This window comes from Populus trichocarpa, chromosome 8 (genome assembly GCF_000002775.5).
Source record: "Populus trichocarpa isolate Nisqually-1 chromosome 8, P.trichocarpa_v4.1, whole genome shotgun sequence".
Taxonomy (NCBI): Eukaryota; Viridiplantae; Streptophyta; class Magnoliopsida; order Malpighiales; family Salicaceae; genus Populus; species Populus trichocarpa.
The window spans coordinates 9,049,629-9,076,998 of NC_037292.2; the positions used below are offsets into that span (position 1 = coordinate 9,049,629).

General features: G+C 37.0%; 2 protein-coding genes and 1 pseudogene across 2 annotated transcripts; all 3 read right to left on the bottom strand.

The window, feature by feature from the left end:
• Positions 1 to 1,065: 1,065 nt before the first annotated feature.
• Positions 1,066 to 8,026, bottom strand: LOC112325236 (uncharacterized). Its single transcript, XM_052455106.1, is given in 5 exon segments — positions 1,066 to 4,384; positions 4,792 to 5,461; positions 5,464 to 6,757; positions 6,995 to 7,123; positions 7,673 to 8,026. Coding segments are annotated over 5 exon segments (5,766 nt in total).
• Positions 8,027 to 17,645: 9,619 nt separating this feature from the next.
• On the bottom strand, positions 17,646 to 18,588 carry LOC127905619 (uncharacterized). The gene has a single exon (XM_052454935.1). The coding sequence runs from the start codon at positions 18,543 to 18,545 to the stop codon at positions 17,880 to 17,882; it is 666 nt and encodes a 221-aa protein (XP_052310895.1). The 5' UTR covers positions 18,546 to 18,588; the 3' UTR covers positions 17,646 to 17,879.
• Positions 18,589 to 24,598: 6,010 nt separating this feature from the next.
• LOC18097014 (L-lactate dehydrogenase B-like) lies at positions 24,599 to 26,860 on the bottom strand (annotated as a pseudogene).
• Positions 26,861 to 27,370: the final 510 nt, after the last annotated feature.

Here is a 27,370-nt window from a genome sequence, read left to right on the forward strand (position 1 = left end):
AACACGAGATCCCTTCTGGCGATCTCCTTTAATCAACTTGGAATCCCATCTGGCGATTCCTCTTTTTTTTTTCAAACAGGTAATACGAGGTCCCATCTGGCGACCTTCAAATAGCGAAACACGAGATCCCTTCTGGCGATCTCCTTTAACTTGGAATCCCATCTGGCGATTCCTTTTATTCAAAGCGATACGCGAGGTCCCTTCTGGCGACCTTCTTTGACCAATATCGAAATACAAGATCCCCTCTTGCGATCTAAGACAACTTGGAATCCCATCTGGCGATTCCCTTTTATTCGAAGCTGAAATAATGAGATCCCTTCCGGCGATCTCCTTTAATCAAAAACCAAAAAATCCATCTTGTAAATCGGTTAACCTGGAGTCCCCTCTGGCGATTCCCTTTTACCGCTTGCTCGATGTCGCTCTTCCTGATGGCAGGGTTTGACCATTATTATTTTCTCTTCTTGTTGTTTTAGAACCAACTCAATGATTTTTTTCTTCGTCTTCAATTTTGTTGGAATGTATTAAGATCTCCTCCTGTAACGATCCCAAAAAAAAACATATATGCAATGATTTATGATTAGATGCCATGCATGCATTCGTACCTGGTTTTGAAACATAGGCCCCATCATCTTCTTCGAGTTCATGAGACTCCCTCTTAACATGAGCTTGCTTTTGAAGTCGTATGCTGGATTCCTCTCTCGTGTTGCCTCCGATCATATTCTTGGAGAAGAAATCTCTGACTTTCTTCAAATAGTCTTTTTTCAAAATGTATGACTTGTCATTGCCTCTTTGTCATGCTTTTGTCAAATGTTTTAGCTTGGTTTTTTAAAATTTATAGGCTTTCGTACATGAAAATATCTCTTATTGCCCCCAGTGTAGGGGTGTGATTCTAGTCTAGGCTTTTATAGAGAGAAGAAATTCGTTCAGCCGATGCTAAACTTTTTTAAATGAGATAACACAAGACATGCACTGTTGGGATTCATGCAAAAATGACTGTTGTGAGATCAATGCAAAAGAGAAAGAAGTCAATGGCCAAACTTTGCTTTATTGATTTAGGAGCCTACATCAAGCATAATATCTTTTTACAGAGTCAGAATTCACAGGTCGAGCTAGGTCTTCTCCATCCATTCTAGCCAACTTCAGTGCTCCTCCTGAGAATGCCTTCTTAACTATGTAAGGACCTTCGTAATTCGGTGCCCATTTGCTTTGATCGTCTCCAGGTAGTGACAATATTTTCTTCAATACTAGATCCCCTTCTTGAAATAACCGCGGTCTAACCTTCTTATCATATGCCTTGGCCATTCGTTTCTGGTACAGTTGGTGATGACATATTGCAGCCATCCTCTTTTCACTGATCAGGTTCAGTTGCTCATATCTCACTTTGGCCCACTCGGCCTCTTCTAATTCGGAGTCCATCAATACTCTTAACGACGGGATTTCTACTTCCAAAGGCATCACTGCTTCCATACCGTACACCAACGAATATGGAGTTGTTCCCGTCGAGGTCCTAACTGTAGTGCGGTATGCGTGAAGAGCGAATGACAACATCTCATGCCAATCTCTGTATGTGACTACCATTTTCTGAATAATCTTCTTGATGTTCTTGTTGGCGGCTTCTACTGCGCCATTCATTTTTGGTCGGTATGGTGAGGAATTCGAATGCTTGATTTTCCATTTAGTACACAGCTCCACTATTATTTTGCCATTGAAATTCTGTGCATTATCTGTCACTATCTTTTCCGGAGGACCATATCGACAAATCAAATCCTTTTCTATGAACCTCTTCACTACCTTCTGTGTTACATGGGCATACGAATTAGCTTCCACCCATTTGGTGAAGTAGTCAATAGCCACAAGGATGAATCTATGACCGTTGCTAGCTTTTGGGTTAACAGGTCCGATCACGTCGATTCCCCACATTGCAAATGGCCAAGGAGATATCAGATTAAATAGAGGAGCTGGTGGCATATTGACCTTGTCACTGTAAACTTGACATTTATGACATTTCCTGACATAGTCGATACAGTCTTTCTCTAGTGTCATCCAAAAATAACTGGCCCTTTGGATTTTCCTTGCTATCATATGCCCGCTAGCATGGGTTGAGCAAATCCCCTCATGGACCTCCCGTAATGCCTTTCTAGCATCTGCCTCATTCAAACACCTTAGCAAGGTTCCATCAAATGATCTTTTGTACAGAATCTCTCCATCTAAATAAAAGTCTGTAGCCAACCTTCTCAAGGTTTTCTTATCCGTTTTGGAGGATCCCACTGGATATTCCTGATTTTGCACAAGGTTCTTGATATCATAATACCAAGGCTGTCCGTCTATCTCTCCTTCAACTAAGCAACAATGAGCTGGGTCATTTCTAATGTCAATGTGGACCGGTTGTACTTTGCACTTGAGATCAATGGTAGTCATAGCAGCTAGTGTGGCCAAAGCATCCGCAAAATGATTCCCCTCCCTTCCCAGATGGGTGAATCTAATTTCTTCAAATTCCTTTGCTAGCGTGGATAGGTATTCTTGGTACGGCCTTAACTTTTCCTCCTTAGTCTGCCATTCCCCTTTAACCTGACAGATAATCAACATTGAATCTCCATATACATCTAACTTCTTTATCTTCAACTCTAATGCCGCTTCTAACCCGAGGATACAAGCTTCATACTCAGCTGTGTTGTTGGTGCACTCGAAATGTAGTTTAACCGAAACTGGATACTGTTTCTTATCTGGAGAGATTATTACCGCACCGGCCCCGTTACCATATACATTCACTGCACCGTCAAAAAACATCGTCCACCAATCTGTCTTCTCTTCTTCTTTCTCTATTGACAATATATCTTCATCAGGGAAGTCAAAATCCAAAGGTTCGTAATCTTCAACAGCATTATCGGCCAGATGGTCCGCGATTGCACTTCCTTTTACAGCTTTCCTTGTCATGTATACTATGTCATATTCTGCTAATAGAACTTGCCACCTTGCAATTCGACTTGAGAGAAATGGCTTGTTACAAATGTACCTCAGAGGATCCACTTTTGAAATCAACCAAGTGGTATAGTATAACATATAATGCCGCAACCTCTTTGCTGCCCACACCAACGCACAACAAAGCCTTTCTATCTCCGTGTATCTAGACTCACATTCAGTGAATTTCTTACTTAAGTAATAAATAGCTCTTTCCTTCCTTCCGGTTTCATCATGCTGACCCAATACACATCCCATAGCTGCTTCAGTCACTGTTAGATACAATACTAGAGGTTTTCCCGATACCGGAGGGACCAGTAAAGGTGGATTTTGCAAATAATGCTTGATTTTATTGAATGCCTCCTCACACTCCTCATTCCAGGTTCCAGGATTCTTTTTCCTTAGTAGTCGGAATATTGGTTCACACGTCGTTGTTAACTGAGCTATGAACCGAGCAATGTAGTTTATCCTTCCCAAGAATCCTCTTACTTCCTTCTCCGTCTTAGGGGATGACATAGCTTGGATGGCCCTTACTTTATCTGGATCCACCTCTATACCTCTATCACTTACCACAAATCCTAACAGCTTACCCGATTTAACTCCAAATGAACATTTGGCAGGATTGAGCCTTAGTTCATACTTCCTCAATCTCTCAAACAACTTCCTCAAAACTTCAACATGATCCTCTCCTCTTTTAGACTTGGCAATCATGTCGTCTACATACACCTCAATTTCCTTGTGCATCATGTCGTGGAACAAAGTCACCATTGCTCTTTGATAGGTTGCTCCTGCATTCTTCAATCCAAATGGCATGACCTTATAGCAGAATGTCCCCCACGGTGTGACAAAAGTTGTTTTCGTCTTATCCTCCGGAGCCATTTTTATCTGGTTGTATCCCGAAAAACCATCCATAAAGGAATATGTGGAACTCCGGGCTGCATTGTCCACTAAAACATCTATGTGTGGTAAAGGAAAATCATCCTTGGGGCTAGCTTTATTCAAATTCCGAAAATCCACGCATACTCTAATCTTCCCTTCCTTCTTAGGCACCACAACAATGTTAGATACCCATTGTGGATACCTAACTACTTCTAGAAAACCAGCATCCCATTGCTTCTCGAGTTCTGCCTTGACCTTGATCCAGACATCCGGGTGGGCCCTCCTCAGCTTCTGCTTGATTGGCTTACAGCCTTCTTCCAACGGTATCTTGTGTACTACAATATTTGTGTCCAAACCGGGCATATCTTCATAAGACCAAGCAAAGACATCTGCATATTCTTGTAACAGGGCGATCATTTTTGTCCTTTGTTCAGAAGTAACTAAGGTACCTATTTTCAACTCTTTCTTGAGCTGATCACTACCCACATTGATGGTTTCGAGTTCCTCGGCGATAGGCTTCCAAGTCTGTTCCTGTTGTTCTACTAGCCTGGTGAATTCACTAATATTGCTTTCATCCCATTCTTCTTCTTCCATAGCTATCACATGCTCGTTCAAGTTTGGCCATTTATTCTTGATGCTAAATATATGTGATGTTGTTGGAGATCCGCTTTCAGGATTCCTGAAAGCGGGAAGTGTTTGGTGTAAATGCATAAAAAAGAAAGCAATTTGTGGAAAGTGCATGATCTCACAATTTATTTAAAGAAAAAGTGGGCTCCATGACAAACATAAAATCTAACCGACAATTGAGCCTTGATTGTCGACTAGCGAAAATAAATGAAAACCAAACAAAGCAATGACAAAAGCATGTTAAGACAAACAAAATTGGTTTACATTTTGAAAACCACTGGAGCTTCTTGGGTCACCCAATTCTGAAACTTCTCGTCTTGAGCCAACTTGCGCACAAAGGTCTTGGCGGAGACTTCTTCTATGGTGTAGACCGTCAGTTGTGGGAGTGCTTCATCTCCCTTTCTTGCTACTGTCTTCATGTCATCTCCTTCCACCTTGTTTTCCCCCAAGGTATTTATGCTCAGGTTTGACAGCTCTTGATCGAGGCTTTCAGCTTTTTTATCATGTTGCATTATGTATGCAGCTTTTGAGAATGACACGCTAAGGGGAGGGATTTCTAGCTTTTCTTCATCAGGCTCTCTTCCTTTAATTCTAGCCATCCTTCTTGCCCTTCTCCGACCAGCAGCCCACCGATAATCTTCTTGGTTAGGTTGGTATCCTAACCCAAATCTTTGAGCAGCACTTTTCATCCTTGCCAGATTAACCCCTTCTGGTATCCTGATAATAAAGTTATACTGAACTGGGATCCCGCGGTTCAAAAGGCATAGACTTGCCATCCTTGCTGCTTCTGAGATCCTTGGCCTTCTTAGCACTGTATTCTCCGGCACCCAGTCGGTGTTCACAATCTCAAAGGCATGGATATTGTTACCCTTGCAATCATTCGCTTCGATAAAAGGCACAGCCACATTCTTTATCATGGATACTGTCTCCTCAGCCTTGACAGTTACCAACATCCCATTCATGATATACTTCAGGCATTGGTGCAATGATGAGCTACTGCCCCCGCTGCATGAATCCAAGGTCTTCCTAACAACATACTATAGGAAGGATGGATATCCATAACTTGAAGGGTTACTAGGAACATTTGTGGTCCCACATATAGCTCCACTTCTAGAGTCCCAATTATTGGCCTAGGTGAGCCATCATACGCTCTGGCCATCATAGTACTTGGCTTTATATGGGATTCATCGATCGGCATTTCTTCCAACATGTGCTTTGGCAACACGTTAAGGGCCGAGCCATTATCAATGAGTACTTTTCCTATGAGGCAATCCTTACACCTAACCGTAATGTATAAGGGCTTGTTATGTCCGGTACCTTCAGTATCGAGCTCATCTGCTGTGAAGTATAGGTAATTAGTTGCATGGATCCTCCCTACTAGATGCTCCATGGTTTTATGTTCAATGTCTTGGGGTACATATGCCTCATTCAATACCTTTTGCAAGGCGTTTCGATGCGGCTCAGAGCTGAGTATCAAGGACATAAGGGAGATCCTAGCTGGAGTCTTCTTTAGTTGATCTACTATGCAATATTCACTATGCTTGATCAACTTCAGGAATTCATTCGACTCCTCTTCCGTTACGGGCTTATTAACTTCTAGTGCTTGGTCCAGATCTACCACTTCTTTGCCCTTTGCCTTCCTCAACTCCTCGGAAGTAAAGCAACGACCACTCCTGGTCAACCCACTTATCTCAGTCTGGAACAAAGGAAAAGGAGCTTGAACGCTGGAGGCATAACCATAATTATAAGGCATGGCATTGTGATTCCCTTTTCTGTAGGACGGTTTAACCAAGATTAGCCTTGGGGGACCATTAGCTGTTTGTTGGACCCTGCATACTCCTGTCATCTCCATCTGACCTTCCATCATACTCACCTCTCCGCTGCTCCTTACGGGTTCAATCCTCAACTCCCCCATTTTTAGCATTTTTGCCATCTTTTCGCAAAACTCGATGCAATCCTCAATATGATGTCCTTCTCTTCCATGGTATTCACAGTAATCATCTCCCTCTAAATGGCTCTCCACCTTTGTCTTTAGAAATCCTGATTGTACCAACATGTCGTACAACCTCTTCATGGACACCTTCAACACCTTGCATTGATTTCCCTCTTCGATCATGCCTATTCCACTACTACTTGAGGCATGTTTAGGCAACGGGTTTGAATTAACATTGGGCTTGTCTTCAAAGGATACCCATCCTATCTTAATAAGCTCCATCAATCTTTTCTTGAAAGCGTAACAGGTTTCAATCCCATGCCCAGGATTACCCGCATGGTACTCACAAGTTAACTCGGGCTTGTACCAAATTGGGAATGGTGGTTGTAATGGTAGTGTAGGGATAGGAGCTATGTGCCCAATGCTCAATAGTTTGGCATACATGTCTTTCAAAGGCATGGGTAACGGCGGCAGTTGTTCTGAAGGGTATCTCGTATGGGGTCTTTGGTAGTGATTTTGGTAGTTTGATTGGTTATTTGTTCGATTAGGGGAAAAAGATTGGTTAAAGTTTATGCGTGAGAATTGAGAGGTAGGTACTTGTGGATTGTGGGAATCTACTTTCTTGCCCTTATACCCGTCTTCCAGATTGTTAACATCGCCTTCTCTCTTTCTTCCAATAAAGCCCTTCTTTTCCACTGGCATTGCTATTCGCCCAGCTTTGATCCCCTGTTCTATCCTCTCAGCTATGCGTACCGCATCATAGAAATGTTGAGAGGAGCTACCCATCAGGTGCTCATAATAAGGTGCTTTGAAGGTATTGGCAAACAAGCTCACCATCTCCGTTTCTATCAAAGGGGGTTGGACATGCATTGCCTCATCCCTCCATCTTTGCGCATAAGCCCTTACTGACTCCTGGTTCTTTTTCTCCATTGCCATTAGACTTGTTCGATCAGGAGCGATTTCCATGTTAAATTTGTACTGTTTGAGGAAAGCCTCCACCAAGTCTCTCCAGCTCTTGATCCTGATGCTGTCTAACCTCATGTACCAGCTTAAAGCGGATCCTGCTAGGCTATCTTGAAAGAAATAGATTAGCATTTTATCATCACGGATTACTTCCGCCATTTTGTTGCAGTAGGATCGAAGGTGAGTGTTTGGGCATTCCAAACCGGTATACTTAATGAACTCTGGTATGCGAAAATCTTTTGGTACCACGATGTTTGGTACCAAACATACTTCGGCTGCTCGCATAGGATCAAACCAGTCATTACCCTCAACTGCCCTTAATCTTTCTTCCAGAGCAAATAGCTTGTCTTGGTCTATCAAATTGGGAGACCTATTATCCGGGACTCCCTCCGTTGTTAAGTCAACAGTGACTGGAGTATGAGGTGGTAAGATAGGAGTAATAGGCACAAACTGTTGTTCATTGGCCGAGTTTGCCCCCTGGTTTTGAGATGCTTGAGGAATGTGAACTGCTGGCGCTCCTTCAAGCTGTCGTGCTGATGTTCCCTCCCCATTCTTAGCCCTTAGAAGCTGCTCAAGTAAGTCGGTTAGCCGAGAAACTTCATTCTTTACAGACTCCAACTCAGTCTGATAATGTGACTCCAAGTGAGCTCTTTCTTCGTTCTCCATTCTCGCTCTGGACCGGGTGTTGTGGATTTTGGATGTGGGACCTATGTTTCACGATCTGGAATGCATATGAATTAAAAACAAAATGTGTGATGAAAAAATGATGCTCATGCAATGTATATTTTAGAGCCGACTCATGACTTTCGTAATCCTTTAGGCAAGATTTCTGAGTTGACCCGATTACTGTAAAGGAGGGTTTTGCCAAGTTCTTTATCATAGTAGCTTACCAAAACATATTTAGAAAGAAAGATAGGTCATGCCTTCTTATAAATAGAAGAAGCTCATACATTGATAACAGAACAGGGCGCTATACATTGCTACCCTTAAAAGGCATTTCCTCTATTAGCTAAATCCCCAATAAAACAGGTGATGGCTGCCATATATTCTCGATACTTTGAAGCATCATTTCCCACTTGAGTAGCTTGTCGTTGCAACCTTTCCGCATAGCGGGCTGCTTGCTCGACCTGCTTCGTTATATGCCTTATCTTATCATGGAACACAGTGTTATCTGCAATTATCACTTCGTTGCTGGCTCCTAGGGCTTCATTACTTCTTTCCAACACTCGAACCATATCCTCCGACCGGGCCAACTTATCCCTTACCCTCTGCAGTTCCTCCTTTTTGATATCTAGCTCGGCTATTTTGGAGTTAATTTGGACTGTAAAGCTGTCCATGTAGCCTTGACATTCTTGATGCTCTTGCTTAGCCTTACTGAGATCCTCCTCCATCTCGAAGTAATGGCTTCTCAACTCCCTCAACTCTTCTACTTGTATCTCGATCTCAGATTGTAAAGTCATCATTCTTCCTTTCGAAGACTCAGCTCTTTTCTGGTAATCTCTCATATCAGACTCGGCGGCCTTTCTTGCACTTCTCTCTTCCTCCAGCTGCACCATATATTGAGCTCTAATCCTTCTTTCCTCTTCTATGTCGAGCTGGGCCAGCCGATTCTTCTCCTTTTCAACTTCTATTTTCTTTGAAAGAATGCTCTTTCCCTTCTTCAAGGAATCCATCACCTTTTTGTCAACATTCATCTTGCCTTTTGTTGATCTTTTAACCTTTGCCAACTCTTTTTCTGCGAGCCCATTCTTCTTAACCAGCTCATCATATTCGGTCATTCGTTTCTTTAGCTCAGCCTGGACCCCTTTTGCTATTTCTTCCGCTACCTCGACCCTTTTCTGCCATTCCTTTAAAGATGTCAATTGTTTATCTTGTTTTTCCAACTGCTGGTTCAAGTAAACCCTCATCGTGTTTTCTTCCTCTAATTGATTTTCCAACAGTCGCAGCTGCCCTTTGCTCTTGCTGAGATCAATTCTACATTGTTCTAGCTGCTTTCTCAGCTCTTCCTCAATATCAGTCCTTTTCCTTTTTGGTTGTTCTATTGCGGATTCTGGATGTTTTGGTATGGAGAAACCCCTTTCTTCAAAAAGCTCTTCATTCCTCCAAACTACATAATTCTGGCTGAATGATGTTTCAAATGTGCTCCCTTCTTCCCTTTTTACCATCAGGGGTCTTTCCCAATCCTGTCGGATAAGCTCCATCTCTTCGAGGAAGGGTTGGTGCTTGAATAAACCGATGAAATCAGCTAAACCCAGAGTTCTTGGCGCGTACTGCATTCCACCCAACTGTCTTGTTACTAGGGCGGGCGCGTAACTGATGTACCCGGTTATACCAATCAAAGGAACCCATATCTTATTTCCACAACTCATTGTGCAGATGGCATTGTTCATCCATGGTGCTTTCCATTTGAAGTTGCTCCTTGGCAATGCTGCATACTTATCTATCCATGCTTTCTCATCCCAATTCTTCCAAGTCTCATCCATGGTAACCTTTAATGGTCGTAGGTCAAACCACCAAAAGTTGTTAAAAATGTCCCTTGGTGTTTCGATATGACTGATAATCCATAAATACAACATAGGGGTGCAACATCTCATGGCTCCTTTTCCATGCATTCTGCAGTGATTGAGTGATAACATGGTTTCTCCCAAAATAGCTGATGAAGGATTGATCTGGTCACGCTCGTATTCGATGAAGACACTTGCTGCTTCCAAACTGATGACTCCGATTTCTGAAGGGAACAATACTAGCCCAAAAATGGCGAAGGCCACCAACCTGTATCGTTCCTCTCCTAACTTGCCTTCCTCAGCATTTTTCTTCATTCGGGCTTCTATACCTTCCATTTGAACCCCCCCTCGGCGACTCTACATTGACTGATCTTTCCCAAGCCTAATAAACTGACTACCTCCGAAGCGGTGTCTTCAAATCTTCGCCTTAGATAGATCCTGTGACTGTTGTTTGGAAAATCTAGAATCCTTTCATATTCCTCTAAAGTCGGTGTCATATCAATGTTCCCAAAGGTTAAAACTCCGATAACTAGGATCCCAAAAATTCAGTAGGGCTTTGATTGCTGCTGCTTGTACGGGTAACCTCATTAGTTGTGCAATTCTCCCGTATCGCCTTTCAAAAATAGTCTCATCAATATATTCCATAATAGACACTAACTTCCCCAAGTCATTTACCATGTGATTTATCTTGGTAATGCCAGGCAACCTACTAGCATCGATTCTTGGGCATTTTCCTTCAGCTACTTGAGTCAACTCAGATTCTTGTCCAAACTCTTGGAAAGATAGGTACTTAGTCATGATTTCGGCTCAAAAACCTGGATTGATGATTTTAACATTATTAATCATGATGAAGATGAACGTAAGATAGATATCCTAAGGACAAGTTCTATTTATTAGGTGAGAATGGGTAGGTTTTCTATTTGGTCTTTAAAATGGTCTCATATCTGCCCAGTGACGTTCTTCGTAAAGACAGTATGGGGGCGTTGCAAGGAACAGTTAAGGTAAGTATACCCACCATTACCAAGCAGGCACTCAGATATGAGTTGGGTGTTTCACGCATCTGAACCCTGACCAATAGTCATAGGGCAGATCGCTAATCCCCCTCCTAGCTTAAAGCTTGTGTGTGTTTCTCAAAAATCAAAGTATGTGATGCATGTGACAGTTCTATAAGATGTATGAGACAGTTCTATACAAATGCATGAACAATATGTGTAAAAATATTTAAAGCGTATAAGAAAGTAACAAAAGGAAAGGTATATTAACAATAAACACACGAAAACAAAAACAAATCAGACAAAAACAAAGCTTAGTCCACAAGGTCCCCAGTGGAGTCGCCATTCTGTCGCACGTGAGCGACGTCGCGGCGATCGTCCACCCTCGAAATGTGATATGGGGGATATATATCTGGTCAATGTGGAGGAGACAAGGAATTCGTTGTCTCTTAGTAGTGAAAATGGTGTGGGAGTCGCCACCTAGTATTTTGGTCACTAGGAACCCTAACTGGTCTCAGAGATCGGGCACGGGGACTGGTTGCGTAAAGGGAAGGTATTAGCACCCCAAATACGCCCTTACCTAAGGTAAGCTGCATTGTTTATTTGTCTGATAAAATTCAAGGTCTCGTTGTGTTTCCTAGTTGTTGGTCCGTCTACGGTTTAAGAAAAGTCCTCCTCAATAAGGAGGTCCTTATCTTATCGGGTAAAAACCTAACCTGTTCTAATGTCTATGTATGTTGGTTCGTCTATGGTTCAAGAAAAGTCCTCCTCAATAAGGAGGTCCTTATCTTATCGGGATAAAACCTAACCGTTCTAATATCTATGTAAAAAAACCATATTTTTAATATCAGGAATACGTTTTATGTATAAATTCGTAATCCCAAATCTAAAAGAAGACAAAAAGATTTTTTTAGAATTTTGAAATATTGGCCTAGTTCTCATGGCTTTAATAAACTGGTTATTAAAGCCGAAATGCATGTTAATACATATATTGTTTTTGAAATTTTCTTTGTTGTGTGAAAATATGATGTTATAATATTTTATATATATATATATTGGAGAGACTAGGCCGTATTTTAAAACAAAACATTTTTTAAATATGTATTTTGTACGTTTTGACGCAAATCGGGTATTTTTAATACTGGGTTTGTATCCTTGCGGTATAAAAATACAACCAAATATTAATCTACTTTGATAAGCAAATGCAGAAAAATCAACAATATTCTCAAAGATTATTTTAGAAAATTTTTGAAAGCAAAAGACATTTTTTATTTTGAAAATCTTTGATGTTTTGATGAAAACCGGGTATGTTAATACCGGATTTGTATTTTTACAGTATAAAATACCAACCAATATTAATCAAAATACAGTAATATAAATTACAACAAAATCACATATATTTTTCTATAATTTTGCATAATGTTTATAATTTTTTTCATATATATACATATACATATATATATATATATATATAAATAATACAAAATATAATATATATATAATATAATATATAATATTAAATGGGCTGGGCTGGTCCGGCCCAACCGACTGGGCCGGACTCAGCCCAAAATTGCTGGGCCGATTTGGCCCAAAAAATGACTGGGCCGATCTCGGCCCAAAAAAAATTCTCTGGGCCAGACCCGGCCCAGAAGACAGGGCTGGGCCAGGACCGCCTGGCCAGCAACAAAACGGGAGGGGAATTAATTTCCCCCCCCCCTGCATGCAGAACGCTATTCGTTCTGCATGCAGAGAAGGAAATAAAGAAAACAGCAGGGAGGGAGAAGGGTTACCTGGCGCGGAGGTGGCGGTGGCTTGCGTTTCTGGCGGTGCTGTGGCGGAGGCGTGGCGGGGCGGTTCCGGACAGCGACGGCGGCGCGCGGCTGTTTGTTTGGTTTTCTTCCGTTCCTTTTCTCTTTGTTTTCTCGGTTTCTTTTTTTTCGTTTCCTTCTTTTTCTCTTGTTTTTTTTGTTCTCCTCTTTCTCTCTCTCCTTCGTTCTTCTCTTCCTCTCTCTCCTCTGTTTTTTGTTTTTTCCTTCTCCTCCCTCTGTTCTCTTCTCTTTTTTTTCTCTCCTCCCCTTTCCTCAGCCGGTCTTGCCTCTATTTATAGAGGCCAAGGATGCTGTTTTTTACAGCTCTCATGGGGGAGCAGCCGGCTGGTCGGCCATTGGGCGCGCGCTGCGAGGTTCGGTGGTGGTGCGCGGTGGATGGTCGGCCATTGTGTCCGGTCGGTGGGCTCCAGGCGAGAGAAGTGGCCGGCAAAATTCAAATTAAAGCTTCCCTTTCTTCTCCTTCTTCCCCGCTGCGTGATCGGGGGAAGAAGATGAACAGTGTCGGTTCAAAACGACACCGTTCTGCTCTTTCCTTTTTTTTTTTTTGTTTTTGAATGTATGAAACGGCGTCGTTTTGGAGGAAAACGCGCCGTTTCATTAAATGTGGCGCCAAAACGCGCCAAATTTCAAATCAGCCCTCAATCATCTTTTCTTTCTTCAATTGCATCCCTGCCAATTTCGGTCTCCATCCCTCTTGTTGGCCGCGTTTTTCACTTTAGTCCTTGGTCTATGATTTATGCAATTGAGCCCTTAATTGATCAAAAAACTTCTAATTTCTTCAATTAGGCCCCTGAATCAATTAATTCCAGCCCCTCCATTTACGCGCCTCTTCCAATTTGGTCCCTGGTTTCGGATTTTCTCAATTAAGTCCCTAATTGGCCCTTAAACTTCAATATTTATGCAATTAGGCCCCTGATTTGACCTAATAAATTCCTAAAAAATATATTTTGGCCCCAGAACTTAAATTTCTTCTAATTAAAGCCCAAATTGACTTAAAAATCAATTTTTCTTGCAATCAAATCCCCTATAAATTCATTTAAAAATCAAATTAAGTCCATAAACATCCAAATTTGGGCTTTTCTCCTCAAATTTCAAATTTTCCTTCTCAACAGGGCTCTCCTCCGTCAAGAACATACTGTCAAAAATCCAATCTTTGTATTTTTAACCTTATTGATCGATTTTCCAACCATTTTCTGAGCGCTTCTGCCTTCTGTTATTTTTTCTTAACCTCCTTTGGCTATATACATATTTTTATATATATTTTGTGGGGACCCAAAAATGGGTTACAACAATGAACATGTTAAATAAACCATTATTTATTTCTTAACGAAACACCTAGGTCACAAATTCAAGTTAAATTTCATCAATTTACAAATAAATATAATTTTATAAAATCTCAAACAAACTCTAAACATGGACAAATCATACATTCATATAATAAATTTTCATGAGAAAATGCTAAGTAAACACTCAAACAAAATATACATACTACAAAAATGCAAGAAAAATTAATATTTTAAAATCGAGTTCAAATAAAAAATGAATAGTTTTGCTTTTGAAGTGGAGAATCTTCAATAAAATTTGAATCAGAACAAGAATGCTGACAAATTAAGTGTTGAGGTGGCTGGATTTGTGGAAGGTTGATTTGTGATAAAACAAATTTTTGAGGGGGGTTATGGTGTTTGTTGCAGAGAAAAATGATGGGAAAAAAAATGAGGAAGGGAGAGTAGAGGATCGTTTGTCAGATCATAAATTAAATATTAGAGATAGATTTACTGACGAATTTAATCGACGAGTTTAAATCCATCGGTAATTCTGTCTGTAATCCCCTCAGTATATTGTTTTTTCATCATGTCATCATACTTTTTGTTTATTTTTTTTATTCATTCGTTTTCCATTGTAATTCTCTAGGTATATATTAAGAAAATATTTTTTTCGGTGTTTACCGATGGATACTGTGAGTACATATTCAGTCAGAAAAACTCATCGCAATCCACCGACGAAAATATTTCATCGATGTGTGTTCGTTGTATTTGTCAATTTTCTAGTAGTCCCACCCCTTCCTCAATTATCACAATGCTCACTAAATTCTTTTTCTTTGATTTTTTTTTCTTTATCAAATTTTTGATTTTTTTGAAAATCCATCAATAAAAAAATAAGTAAAATGGTTGAAAAATCATGAAATGGCAAAAAATTAACTGAATTGCATCAAAATGTTTTCATAATTTGGAAACTTCATAATTTTTTATTTTCTTGAAATTATATTGAAAAACAAGAGAAAAAAATGATAGATGACAAGGATAAAAAAGAAGTTGAGATTTTTAAAATTTCACAAGTTTTAATAGATTTGTGACTGCAATATTTAGTCAAAAATCTATCAAAACAAAAAAAAAATGAAAATTTGAGAAAACACGTGAGTGACCGAAAGTATTTTGATCGCAAATTTCGGTGCAAAATCAATGGGGTTTTTTCTTCTTCCAGTTTTCCTTCATTCATTCGAGTATTTCGATAGTGAATCAAATGATCAATGCGTAATAAATTAGCAATAATTAAAAAAAAAAGAACATGATTAAGAAGTCTAAAGATTAATGTGGTACGTTAATAGAGCAAAATCAGAATTAATTTAAATCGTCGACAATAATTGAACATGAATCCACCATGTGGATGGTGAGATGGCTACAACATGCATGTCTTTATCTTCCAAAAGTGGTGTCTATTCCTTGGAGTGCTGCTACTTGTCAAAGTAACTGCTAAAGACAGTATCCTCTTTCATCAACAGCACCAAGACATTGTCAACCGCAACTCCAGCTCGTGAATCGAAAATTGTACTGTTTTTAATTATTTTTTATTTTAAAATATATTAAAAAAAATTATTTTTAATATCTGTAAAAAAATAAAAAAAAAAAAAAATAATTTAAAATTATAATAAAAAAAAACAAGTTGAACATCGATGCCCATATATCAAGGGAAACGCGTACCTCGATCACATGCCAAAAAGAAAAACTGTCAATATTTCATTTCATCATATTCGACTTCTCAGCTACACGAAAAGGCAAAGATTCCATATTTTATTTCTTGATTGAAACTCTCCAATTACATGCTTATTGTTCAAGAATTAATGATGATGGTCATCCTAAACTTGTTGAATACTTGTTTCTATATGTTCTTGAGACATGATGATGGAAAGCGACATGTCATTTGAACTGCTATATATCTAATATATCTGTTTGTTATAACATCAACCCATTTAAGAAATCAATAATACACTTGTCCTCGATGAATATTAAGTCCAAATTTCATTCCCGTGAAGAATTAATCCTCAGTGCTTTCCAGCTTTTCAGTCGGTGAATAAAAAATTTTGAGCAGTTACTTATGCGGTTAAGTATATTGCTATGAAAACGATCTAGGTGGTGGTCCAGTAATAAAAGTTTAGGACCAAGAGGTTTGCTCCTTCTATGGTTTCAGGTTCGAACCCTATGGTTGTTCATATTATGGTCACTGGAGGCTTACATGGTCGTTAACTTCAGGGCTCGTAGGATTAGTCGAGGTGCGCGCAAACTGATCCGGACATCCATGTTAAACTAAAAAAAAAAGGAGTATATTGCTATGAAGTACGCATGTAATGCCACGTCTCTACTTACATAGCTTGCAGTAATGAGCCACCATTGATAAGATTCCAAGAAAGAAATGTGATTTCCCTTTCTTTTTCATAGATTAGCATGAAAATGATGGAACTTAATCAAGAATAAATACAAGATGCACGGATTAATTTTGATATAAGGTCGTCTTACATATATACAATGTAAAATAAACAAATTAACTAAAAATTTCAGTTATTAAATAAGATTTTAATAATAAAATTCAAACTCTGAGTATTTAATTATCAAAATTCTAATATTTTACTGAATAACAATCTTAATCCAACAATTTAAATTTTTAAATTCAAATCATTTTTCAACATATATTTAAATATGTTAGAGATTCACGAAATCAAAGAAATGTTCTAGCACTATATATTATGCTTCTCTTCCCACAGGGAAGATGAATCCAATTATATAAACTTATCTTTTCTCGTTGTTATATACTAATTTTATTTCAAATTTTCATCATAAAATACTTCTATAAACTCCTTTCTTACTTTTTTTTTTATAATGGTAAACATTTGTGTGGCTGGGCCTTTTCTTTAGATAGGAATTATGCCTCAAAGTTTTGAAACTTAGTCAAAATGTTACATATATCTAATTGACCAATAATTATGGTATTTTTCTATGTACAAAAACCATAATGTTAATCTGGACGTTGTGTAAAAACTTTGACCGATGATTAATATTAATAATATGGGCATTTTATATGTATGCATTTTCTTAATAAATGAATGGAATTCATTGATTTAAGAGTAAATTAAAGAAGCCAATTCTGCTTGCAAAGCATATATAGTTGATTTTTGGAGTGATTAATCCGGATGATTAACTCAAACCTACAAAAAAGTATTCGTTCCAAATATTAATTACCCTAATTTTACTCTCACTGGTCACAAAATATCATGGTGAAATTTCAGACTAGACACCATACACGAGGCCCTACTTGAAGGAGCAGCGCTCATGCTGTCAACTGAAACTAAAGGCGCGAGAATACATTCTCAGAACTCTTGCGTAAACTTAATACACATAAAAAAAAAATGGTGGTAGAATGATCCGATTATTTTACACTATTATTCACAGGGAGCATGGCCGAAAAAGAATAGCTTAATTGGGGCCCATATGTGCAGTCTTTTGCAAAAGCTGCAATAATTCCATATACTGCTACAATTCTTTCAATAGCTAATAAAAGAAGTTATTGAATTATGCTGGGAAAAAGAAGTCTACATTTACGAGATGACCAATTTTTTTGTTCTACCCATGCATATACGTGCATGCATAAACATAGACTGCATGTTTATGTTTGGTAGAGAGAGCTTCCATGGTCAATAAATTACACGTAATTAAAAATATTCAAACACGGAGAAGAACCAAACCCTAGATCGAGTTCACAAGACTAACATGCAGAAACCTAAACACAGAACAATTCAGGACCATTTTACCGCACAATCCTGAAATGACCTTATTTTATAATGACCAACTACAATAATTTCACAGAGGTGGGCATACAAAACCAGGAGGGGGGGTCTGTCCGCAAGTTATCAGCACTTGAAGAGCTAGAGGAATGAAAATGGTGAGGTTAAGGAGCTTAAGCCTTTACTAGTGCAAAGACAAATAGCTGCTTCAAGCTCTAGCAATCCTTTAAGCACAGGACAGCAAACATTCTCAACTGGGTTCCCTAATCCAACATGCACCAAGCCTCCTAGCACATCAACGCAAGCCCCTAGTTTTAATGCATTGATTGGACAAGTTGGTTGGGTTGTTGGAGGAGGATTAACCCCTGGAATGCTGCCACCCCGCCACCCCCACCACCACCTCCTCCTCCTCCTCCACCACCACCACCTCCGCCAAATGGAGGACCACCAGAACCAGGTGGATATGGAGGGTAGCTTGAAGAAGGTGGTGGTGTTATCACAGGAGGGTTTGTTATAGGTGGTGCTATTACTGGAGGTGTTATCACTGGCGGGGGATTTATTATAATTGGTGGTAGTACTACTGGTGGCAATGGTGGTTTCTTGGAAGGTGAGTGGCCTCCATGATGCGGTGGATGCTTCGTGGTTGGTGGTTTTGGGTGAGGAACTATAGGGCGGGTTGGGCGGTGGAGGGTGAGGGTATGATGGTGGATGGGGTTGAGTGCAAGGAGTGCCAGCATAAATGGGTGGCAAGGATATTGCCATGAAGATCATGAAGATGAAAAGCATGGCTGCAAATTTAGAACCCATGACTTAGGGTTTCCTTAATTGGAAGGTTACACTGCCCATTGTATTTGGGTTTTTTTGTGAATGGGTTGTGATCCAAGTTTATATAGATGAATCTATGACCAACCCGTGACTGGTCATTTATGATATGAAAGCGAAAAACTAGGCATATAACATCAATTTGTGTACAAAAATATATAATATTATGGATATTTGTTTTTGAAAATATCAATGTCCAAAAAAAAAAAAGAAGTTTTCACAGACTAACATAAAAAAAATATTTGAAAAATAGAACTTCATAGTTATGATAATGAGAATAACACAATCCATTAAATTGCCGGGTAACAACTCAACTTATGTAAACTGTGTGTTTCTAACAACAGCGCAATCAATAAACTTATGCTATTTTTTAAAATGTTTTTTTGGGTTGTGCTAATTTATTTTAAAAAAAATCTAACAGCGAGAAATCCAAGAGACTTTTGTTTTGGTGAACGAAATAGGAGAATTTGGAACGTTGTTGGTCCTTTGCAAAACTTCAATGCCCCATCCGTGACTGTGGTTCAGTTCAATCCGTGAACTTGTTTAGTTAATTTCAGAGCCCTAGTCAGTGGTCTGACAGATTTCCATATGGCTCTTCCTTTGTTCGTTTCCTTCAATTTCATATTTTCTGTCCATTTTCCCTGTTGTTTTAGCCACTTGCTTTTCTTTCGCACGTCGCAGTGTATATCTCTTGCTCTTATGGGTTGTCATCTCTTTCTTTTATTATATTCTGTCATTTGATTTTTGAAGGGAAATATAGGGATGAATTATATTGGGTTCACAGCCAGGCATAGCTAGGATCTTGCTTTTGGTCCATCGATCATCTATTATTTCTGTCATTACGTGACGGTATAGTCTGAAAGCTTGCTGGGTAGAGCTTTGGGTTAGCTGCGCTGGTCGTACATTATTTTGCAGTTCATTTCACGATGTAAACATGTGAACTATTCCCTGTATATTTTTGTTTTTTCCATTTAAAGAGAATATATTAATGATCAAACTAACAATATTAATAACAAAGGCTCTAATGTCAAGTTTTAAAACTATCTAGATTGGAGTGGTACTGATTAAGAAACTATTGAAGCGGTAAAAGAGAGTGAAATCCCTTCAAATTTGCAAGTTTGCGCAATATTGATAAGATTATACGGTGCCCTTGATCCCTTTTTTTTTTTTATTGTAAACTATTTTGTAATGAAGCCTGATATATATCACAGGAATATTATTAGCCATCTTCTTTGCATTTCAAGATTACATCCTATCATTATCAATCTTTCTCCAGATAAAGAACAGAAATGTTGATTTTGTTTTAACTTTTTACCTCCATAATTGAGTTGAGGTAAGTTGAATTAAGTTGTTAGATATTAGTTGAAATCCCAAAAATCTTTGATAAAAATTGATTTATATTTAAAAACTTTATTGAGCTAGTTAATTAAAACTTTTATTGGATTATGATAGTATTTTTGCGCACTTTCATTTAGAAACGCCCAATCGTCTTGTCGACGAAGCATCAACACATTCTGGAGCTCTCCATCCATGTAGAGTTAAGACTGAGAGGTCTCATACTTAGATATACGGTTCTATTTGTGCCCTTTCAAAATATTTTCACTAAGCAATTACTCCACAAGAGCAAGCGATGTTTCTGAAGCATTTTTCAAACCCAACAATTACCGATAACACCACAACAAAATTAGTTTTTGTGCGAATTCTTTAAGAGCCGTATACCGATATTTTAAGAGAAATGCTACTATAATTAAGGCCATTTCAAACAATTTCCAATATAAACTAATTAAGGGACCGGTATGCTATCTCTTTAACTATCTGGTTCAAATTGAGTTCCGGTCAAATTAAGAGAAGTTAAATTTTAATGAATTTTCTAATTCGATATGAATGACTTCTTTTAACTAAATCAGAGAGAATTGATGAGAGGTGAACTTAGACTCTTAATCCAAAAATTAACTCAAGGACTAAAACTAAAAGCGATAAAAAAAAATGATAAAGAGCATCTATAATTTTGGAAGATGAAAGAACCAAGTTCAAACCTACTGAGAGAATACCACTGCCCCCACTCCCATAGAGAGGAGGGGTTCTTAGCTAGAAAGGCATTCTCATAGAATGATTAAGATTTTTTCCAGTTGGATCTTAAAAAGGTATGAAGGTATCATAGATTGGTACAACAACACTAAATCAATGTTTTAAATATAGCGTATCAGCTCATTCAATTCTGATTATTTTTTTCTAATTTGTATTTGTTGGTTTTTTATTTTTTATTGTTTGCTTTCTTTTTTTATATTATTATGTTTTTTATTTTTATTTTTTATATATATCTTACTTTTAATTACTTTCTAGTTAGTCCCTTCAATACATGTTCTCTTTCAAAAAAACAAATAAAGAAAAATAACCTTTCTTACAACTTCTCTTAAGACTCGAACTGTGATTAACAACATGAGGAAAAACAAATTAGTAACCAGGTTAAACCTTTAAAAACAAATTAGTTGTAGGAACTTAAGAAATTGCTATTAAATTTAGGGTTTTTTTTTTGTTAATATAAAGTATGAATCTTAATTAGGCATAAAATAATTCTTATATATCCAGCCATGTCTAAATTTTGCATATCAAGATAATTAGATAAAGTTAGCATCTTTTATCCCACTCAACTATTTCTAGAAAAGATTTGCACTTGCAAAAACTCTGTCTCTTAACATCTCCATGTATATTTTCACACAAAAAAAAAACCCACCTCCATGTATACCGAATACATACACATATGTCGCATCAGTTAGAAGAGGATCATTAACGAAAACATTGCCTTGCTTATTTGGGCAAAAAAGAATAATGTCCAAATCAATGCAAGTTGAACTTTAAAATCATAAATGGAAAGATTTTCAAGTTATAATTTCATTCTCTTTCTCTGATGGGCATGCTTTTTTCCTGAATAAGATTTATATAAACGCGGTTCACTTGTGAATCTTGATGTTACTTGTGTTTCTCCACTTACATTGTCTGCGTATCTTCTCTGAAGAAGACGTTTCACGAGCAAGTTGACGTTTCACAGGAACGGATCTCAATGTCATTGCACTGTTTCGAAAAATACATCCCCTCCAGGCCTCCGGCTCCTACACCCACCCCTATATATCATGGGTGGGCTGTTATACACTGTACAGTTACTGTGTATAATCCAAATTTGGTTTTTGGAAAACTTTGTAGTTTATTAGAGGCTTAATCATATGTTGTACGTTACCCAATTAATCATCTATTCAAAAACATTTTCTTGAAAATCATATAAAAATTACACTTTTTGGCATTAATTTTAATAGTGGAGGTTAATGTGTAATTAATGTTTGATAGATGGTGAGCACAATAAGAAATTATTTTTGTTGGAATACACAATTGAGAATGGGATGATTGTTGGAACTTGGAATATATCCTTTAATTCCAGAATAAGGTTGAGTAAATGTGAACCAATTGACAGGAAACACGTGCTTTGATCACCTGGAGCAACTTCCTTCGCTGGGATAGTCTTTAATCCTTTTTTGTTTACGGAGAAGTAATTTTTAAAAAAGTTATTTTCATGAAATGTTTTTTTTAATGTTTTATAGTCTCTGGAATATAAGTTGAAAAATAATTTTTAATATTTGATTATATCATAAAAAATAAATTAGAAAATAACTTATTAATGTCTTGATGTTTTTTTAAGTTTGTTGAAAGAATAAAAACTAAATCTGAAAAATAAAAAGGTTGAAGGATGATGAGATTAAAACAATTTAATTTCATAAATTATTTTAAATGAAAAAAATAGCATTCAAAATAATAGAGATCAAGTCTAACAAATAAAAAAATTGAAAGAGAATGAAATTGAAAAACAAAATTCAATTTCATAAATTATTTAAAATAAAATAAATATCAATCAAAAGAATAAGGATCAAATCTGATAAATAAAAAATTTAATTAAGAAAATAAAAAAAAAATAACAATCAAAAAAATAAAGATCAAAGTTGATATAAAATTAAATTAAATCAAATTATAAAAGATAAAATTAAAAAAAACATTCAAAACAAATATATATATAAATTAAATATCAAGAATTAAATTAATATATTTAATAAATAATAAGTTATTTTTGATTTTTTCCACAACTCTTTATAATTTTTTTTTTTGCTCAAAATACAAGGTTCTTCAAAATCAAATTAAATTTTTTTAATTAGAAAGTATTTTTATAAAATAATTTTTTTAATAGTAAATAAATACATTAAAATTAAAAAGTAATTAATAGAAGTAACTTTTCAAAAAAACAGTGCCGTACTATCTGTAAAGAAAACAGTCACAGAGGAAAGGCCCCAATATTACAAGTAGGCTTTGAAAAACTCATGAGCGAGGTGTCCCTTCACTGTCCTCATTGTCTCCTTTTTTTTGCCCTTTCTTACTGTGCTGCAGGAACTCCAAAAATAGTGGTGGAGGCAGGGCTAGTGGGGTCTCTGGCCTTGGCCCCTGCAAAAAAAAAAAAAAGTAAATAATATTCCCCTCATAATCCATCAAAATTTAATTTTAGAGCTAAATACTAATGAAATTTTATTGCTCCTTATAAAGATTTTCCTAGTTTGGCCCCTTTAAAAATAATTCCTCGCTCCCGCCCCTGTTTGCAATAGAGAAATGCAAACGTACGAGTTTGTCCTGGATATTTGATCGATGATAAAAGATGATGTCCGATAAAGATGTTTTGCCCAGGTGAGTTATGTGCAAACCTATGTCATTTCCTACTTGGTTTTCAACATACTTTTCAGCACGAGTATTAAAGTTGTTTACCAAACGGTGGGTAACAGTGTTGGCATGTTGTTTTTGCTCGGAATTGTTTAGAAACGCGGTGCAAACTGTATTTTTAAAAAATTTAAAATTATATTTTATTAAAATTTAATATATTTTATATGTTTTGAATCGTTTTGATGTGATGATGTTAAAAATAATTTTTAAAAAATAAAAAAAACATCATTGACATGTATTTCAATACGAAAAATTATTTGAAAAACAACCACAACCACACTGCCAAACATATTTAAAGACAATGTTAGCTGATGATTAGGTCAAGGAGGTTGTGGAAGAAATTGACTATCAAATCTTTTAAAGCACCAGTGTGTAGTGTGATCAGGTTTATCACATAACGTAACATCAAAGATTATTGTAGTTGTTATTTAAACATAAATTATTTTGAAAATTACCTCTACCACGAGATTAAAATTGGCCAGGACCCTGCCTGAAAGTTGGAGTTGTTGTCGCGGCCACGGTATCCAGAAGAAGGTTGTTGTTTGGTACGTAGTAGCATGAGCCAAAAGAATAGCAAATAAGAGAGCTTGTTGATGATGTTACACCTCTTCTAAGATATATTTTCTTTAACATAAATCATGGTAACAAAAGAATCATACTCGGGTTCTAGATATGCAAGAAGATATGTGATAATCTCGTCATGCTTTAGGGCTTGACATGCCATAGCGAGGTCATCATATATAAAGCTTCTTCACATGCATGAAATAGTCTATTATAGATTATGTAGTTTTTCAAGCAACAGAAAGCTACAAACAGGCTTTGAGGGGATTGTTTTTCTATATATTTTTTTGTTTAGAAATATATTAAAATAATATTTTTTTATTATTTAAAAATTATTTTCGATATTAATACATTAAAACGATATGAAAATATAAAAAATTAATTTTAAACAAAATAATTTAAATTTTAAAAGAACACGGGTTGAACCGCATTCCCAAATAGACTCTAAAAATACTATATAAAATTCAAAACCATGCAACTATGTGTATAACAAAAACGAAAATTTTAGCTTGACTTCTAGTAGCTGCGTAATCTTTGACTTGATGATCATAACTTGATTCAATAAACCTTAATGGTCGGAAAAGATAAAATTACTATTTTATCGTTCACTGTTATTCTAGACGATTTCAGGTATGGCTTTTCCTGAAAGATACATTAAACTGGGTAGATATAATTATTGTCCTGACAGCCTGATCTTCTATAAAGCAAACCATTAGGCGGAAACTGGTAATATAGAAGTTGAGATTTATATAATGATAACAAGATTAATCCAAGAAACTCCCGGCAAAGAGCAACCATGGAAACAAATGTTGACTGATCCTCAAAGTCCCAACTGGCTTTGCACCTTCAAGATGGTCTGAGCAGACTTCCTAAGCCTTTGTGCCTCCTCATCCGTCAAATGCACATTGGTCACCCCTAAAACCCCTCCCCTACCTAACTGTGCAGGTAAGCTCAAGAACACATCGCCATCATCAATGCCATAAAACCCCTTTGCAAGAACTGAAACGGGGTGGATTTTCCTCTGGTCTCTGAGTATGGACCGAGCCAAGTTAGCAGCTGAGTACCCGATCGCCCAAGATGTGTAACCCTTGAGACTACTCACTTCATACGCACTGTCTACAACTGCTTTGTGAATCCCCTCTAGTGTTCCTTCTCATATGGAATTTGCTGCTTCTCTAAGAAGCTCAATACGGGCACTCCCCCAACACTTATGCTGGACCATAATGCCACAGAACTATCCCCGTGCTCGCCAATAATGGAGGCCTACCAAAGAAAAGGTAAAAGATTCAGAAACCAATTTTCCCACAAAAATTGCAGAAGATTTCACTTCTCAATATTGACCACATGATCGCTCATGAGAATTCTTTTTTAATCAAAATGCACAATCATAACTAAAATTCTAGTTCCGATAGGTATAACGTGATGACAAGAGGCTTGAGATCTGCACAGCAGGTCTCGAATTCAAGTTAGGTCTCGAGTTCAAATCAGGGCATGTATCTTTTGTAAGAGCCTGGGAGGCTGGGACAACCGAGGTTTTACTCGCTCATCTGAATCTACAAAGTGCGCTTTTCGAGAATGGAGTTTCCTTGAATCTAAAAAAATAAAATAACTAAAATTCTATATTTTTTTTATTATTTTGCAGAATTCAATGAATTATCTGCCAACTTTCGCGCGCCAAAGCTTTAATCCTAAATATGAAAGTCGCACAAAACAAATTTTAACATGCTAAAAGAAACTGCAGTGGGGTAAAGTATGTAACGTAATTGGGCTTGTAATAATAATGAGTGATTCTAAGTTTGCTATATATAGCTAAATAAAAATTTATTTAAATAAATTAAATTTTTATAAAAGTTTAAAAAATTAAAATCACGATTAAATTTTTATAAGAGTTTTCAGAAATTATTTTTCTTAAAATAGCTATGGAATCATTACTTCAACCGTCAGATCTTTAGATTTTTAAAATCTCATTCCAATTTCTGATTTTTATATTTTTTATGATTTTTTTATTTCATGATATTTTCAGATTTTATGCTTGCTTTCTTTGTAATCTCGGATTTTTATTTTTATTTCCTAGTTGATATATGATTTCTAGCCTATTTAAGGCTATGTAAATCTTTTTAAAAATAAATTTTATTATTATTATTCTAAAAGAAAATAAAATCTACGAGCTTTCAGTTCATATTAACAATACTTTTCTCATTAAAATTCTCATATTTTTTTTTATTCTCTTCAGCTTCTACCTGCATTATAATTTGCATGGAAAAAAAAATTATAAGCAAGATCAGTGAACTCACCTGCACATCCTGGGCATTGACATCAAGGTGATCAGCAATCAAGAACCGAAACCTGGAACTATCCAGATTCGTACCAGATCCAACAACTCGATTCGAAGGAAACCCCGACAACTTCCACGCCACATAAGTCAACACATCAACAGGATTCGACACAATCATCAAGATCGTGCCGGGAGAATACTTAGCAAGCGGAGGTATAATTCCCCGAAACAAAGCAACATTCCTCTGCAACAAATTCAACCTAGACTCCCCCGCAATCTGTCGAGCCCCAGCAGTAACAATACAAAGATCAGATCCAACAGTGACGAGGTAATCAGTGGACGCAATAATTTTGGTGCGGGGTAAAAAAGCTGCAGCGTGTTGGAGATCAAGCATTTCTCCACGGAGCTTTTCAGGTTGGGCATCAACAAGGGCAATCTCGTCAGCTAAGTCTTGGGTTAAGATTGTTTGGGCTATTGCCATGCCTACATTGCCAGCACCAATAACAGAAATTTTAGTCTGGCGTTTGGTGGGTGATGGTGGGGATGTGTTTTGGATGGGTTTGAAGAACATATCAGATAGGTCCAGACCTCCTGGGCCTAAAGAAGAAGCTGAAGCACTCTTTTGCATGGTGAAAAGTGAGAGATGAGCAGAGCTGTTTTGTGTTGTTAGATGTTTTGTTCGCGGGGACAGGGTTTCCCAAGTTTTTGTGGTATTTGAAGGGAAGTGGGGTGAAGGAAAAGGACGGGTGTTTCCTTTGAACTTTCAACGGTCAAATATTGTATCAGGCTTCATGTATAAAATTGGTTGATTTGGATTTCAACATTTAAATATTGTTACTTGTTTGAAATTATTAGTTATTTTTTAAAATATTTTTTATTTAAAAATATATTAAAATAATATTTTTTTATTTTTAAAATTATTTGAATTTCACAAACATAATGCATTGTATTATTCATATTCAAGGAGAGGTTTTTTTTAAAGAAAGATAGTAATTTTATTAATACTAAAGTGATATTAAGAATTATTATTTTTTATTATTACAAAGACTAATAAACACTGCGAGTCATCTTCTCATATTTTATTGTGAACTTATTATGCAAAATTTTTATTTTTTTCATTTTGATCTTCAAACTTTTATTTTGCATATTTGTATTTTTTTGGCACAATTAAAGAACAATTACATCAAATTTGTTGATTAAAAATAAAATTAAAAGATAAAAA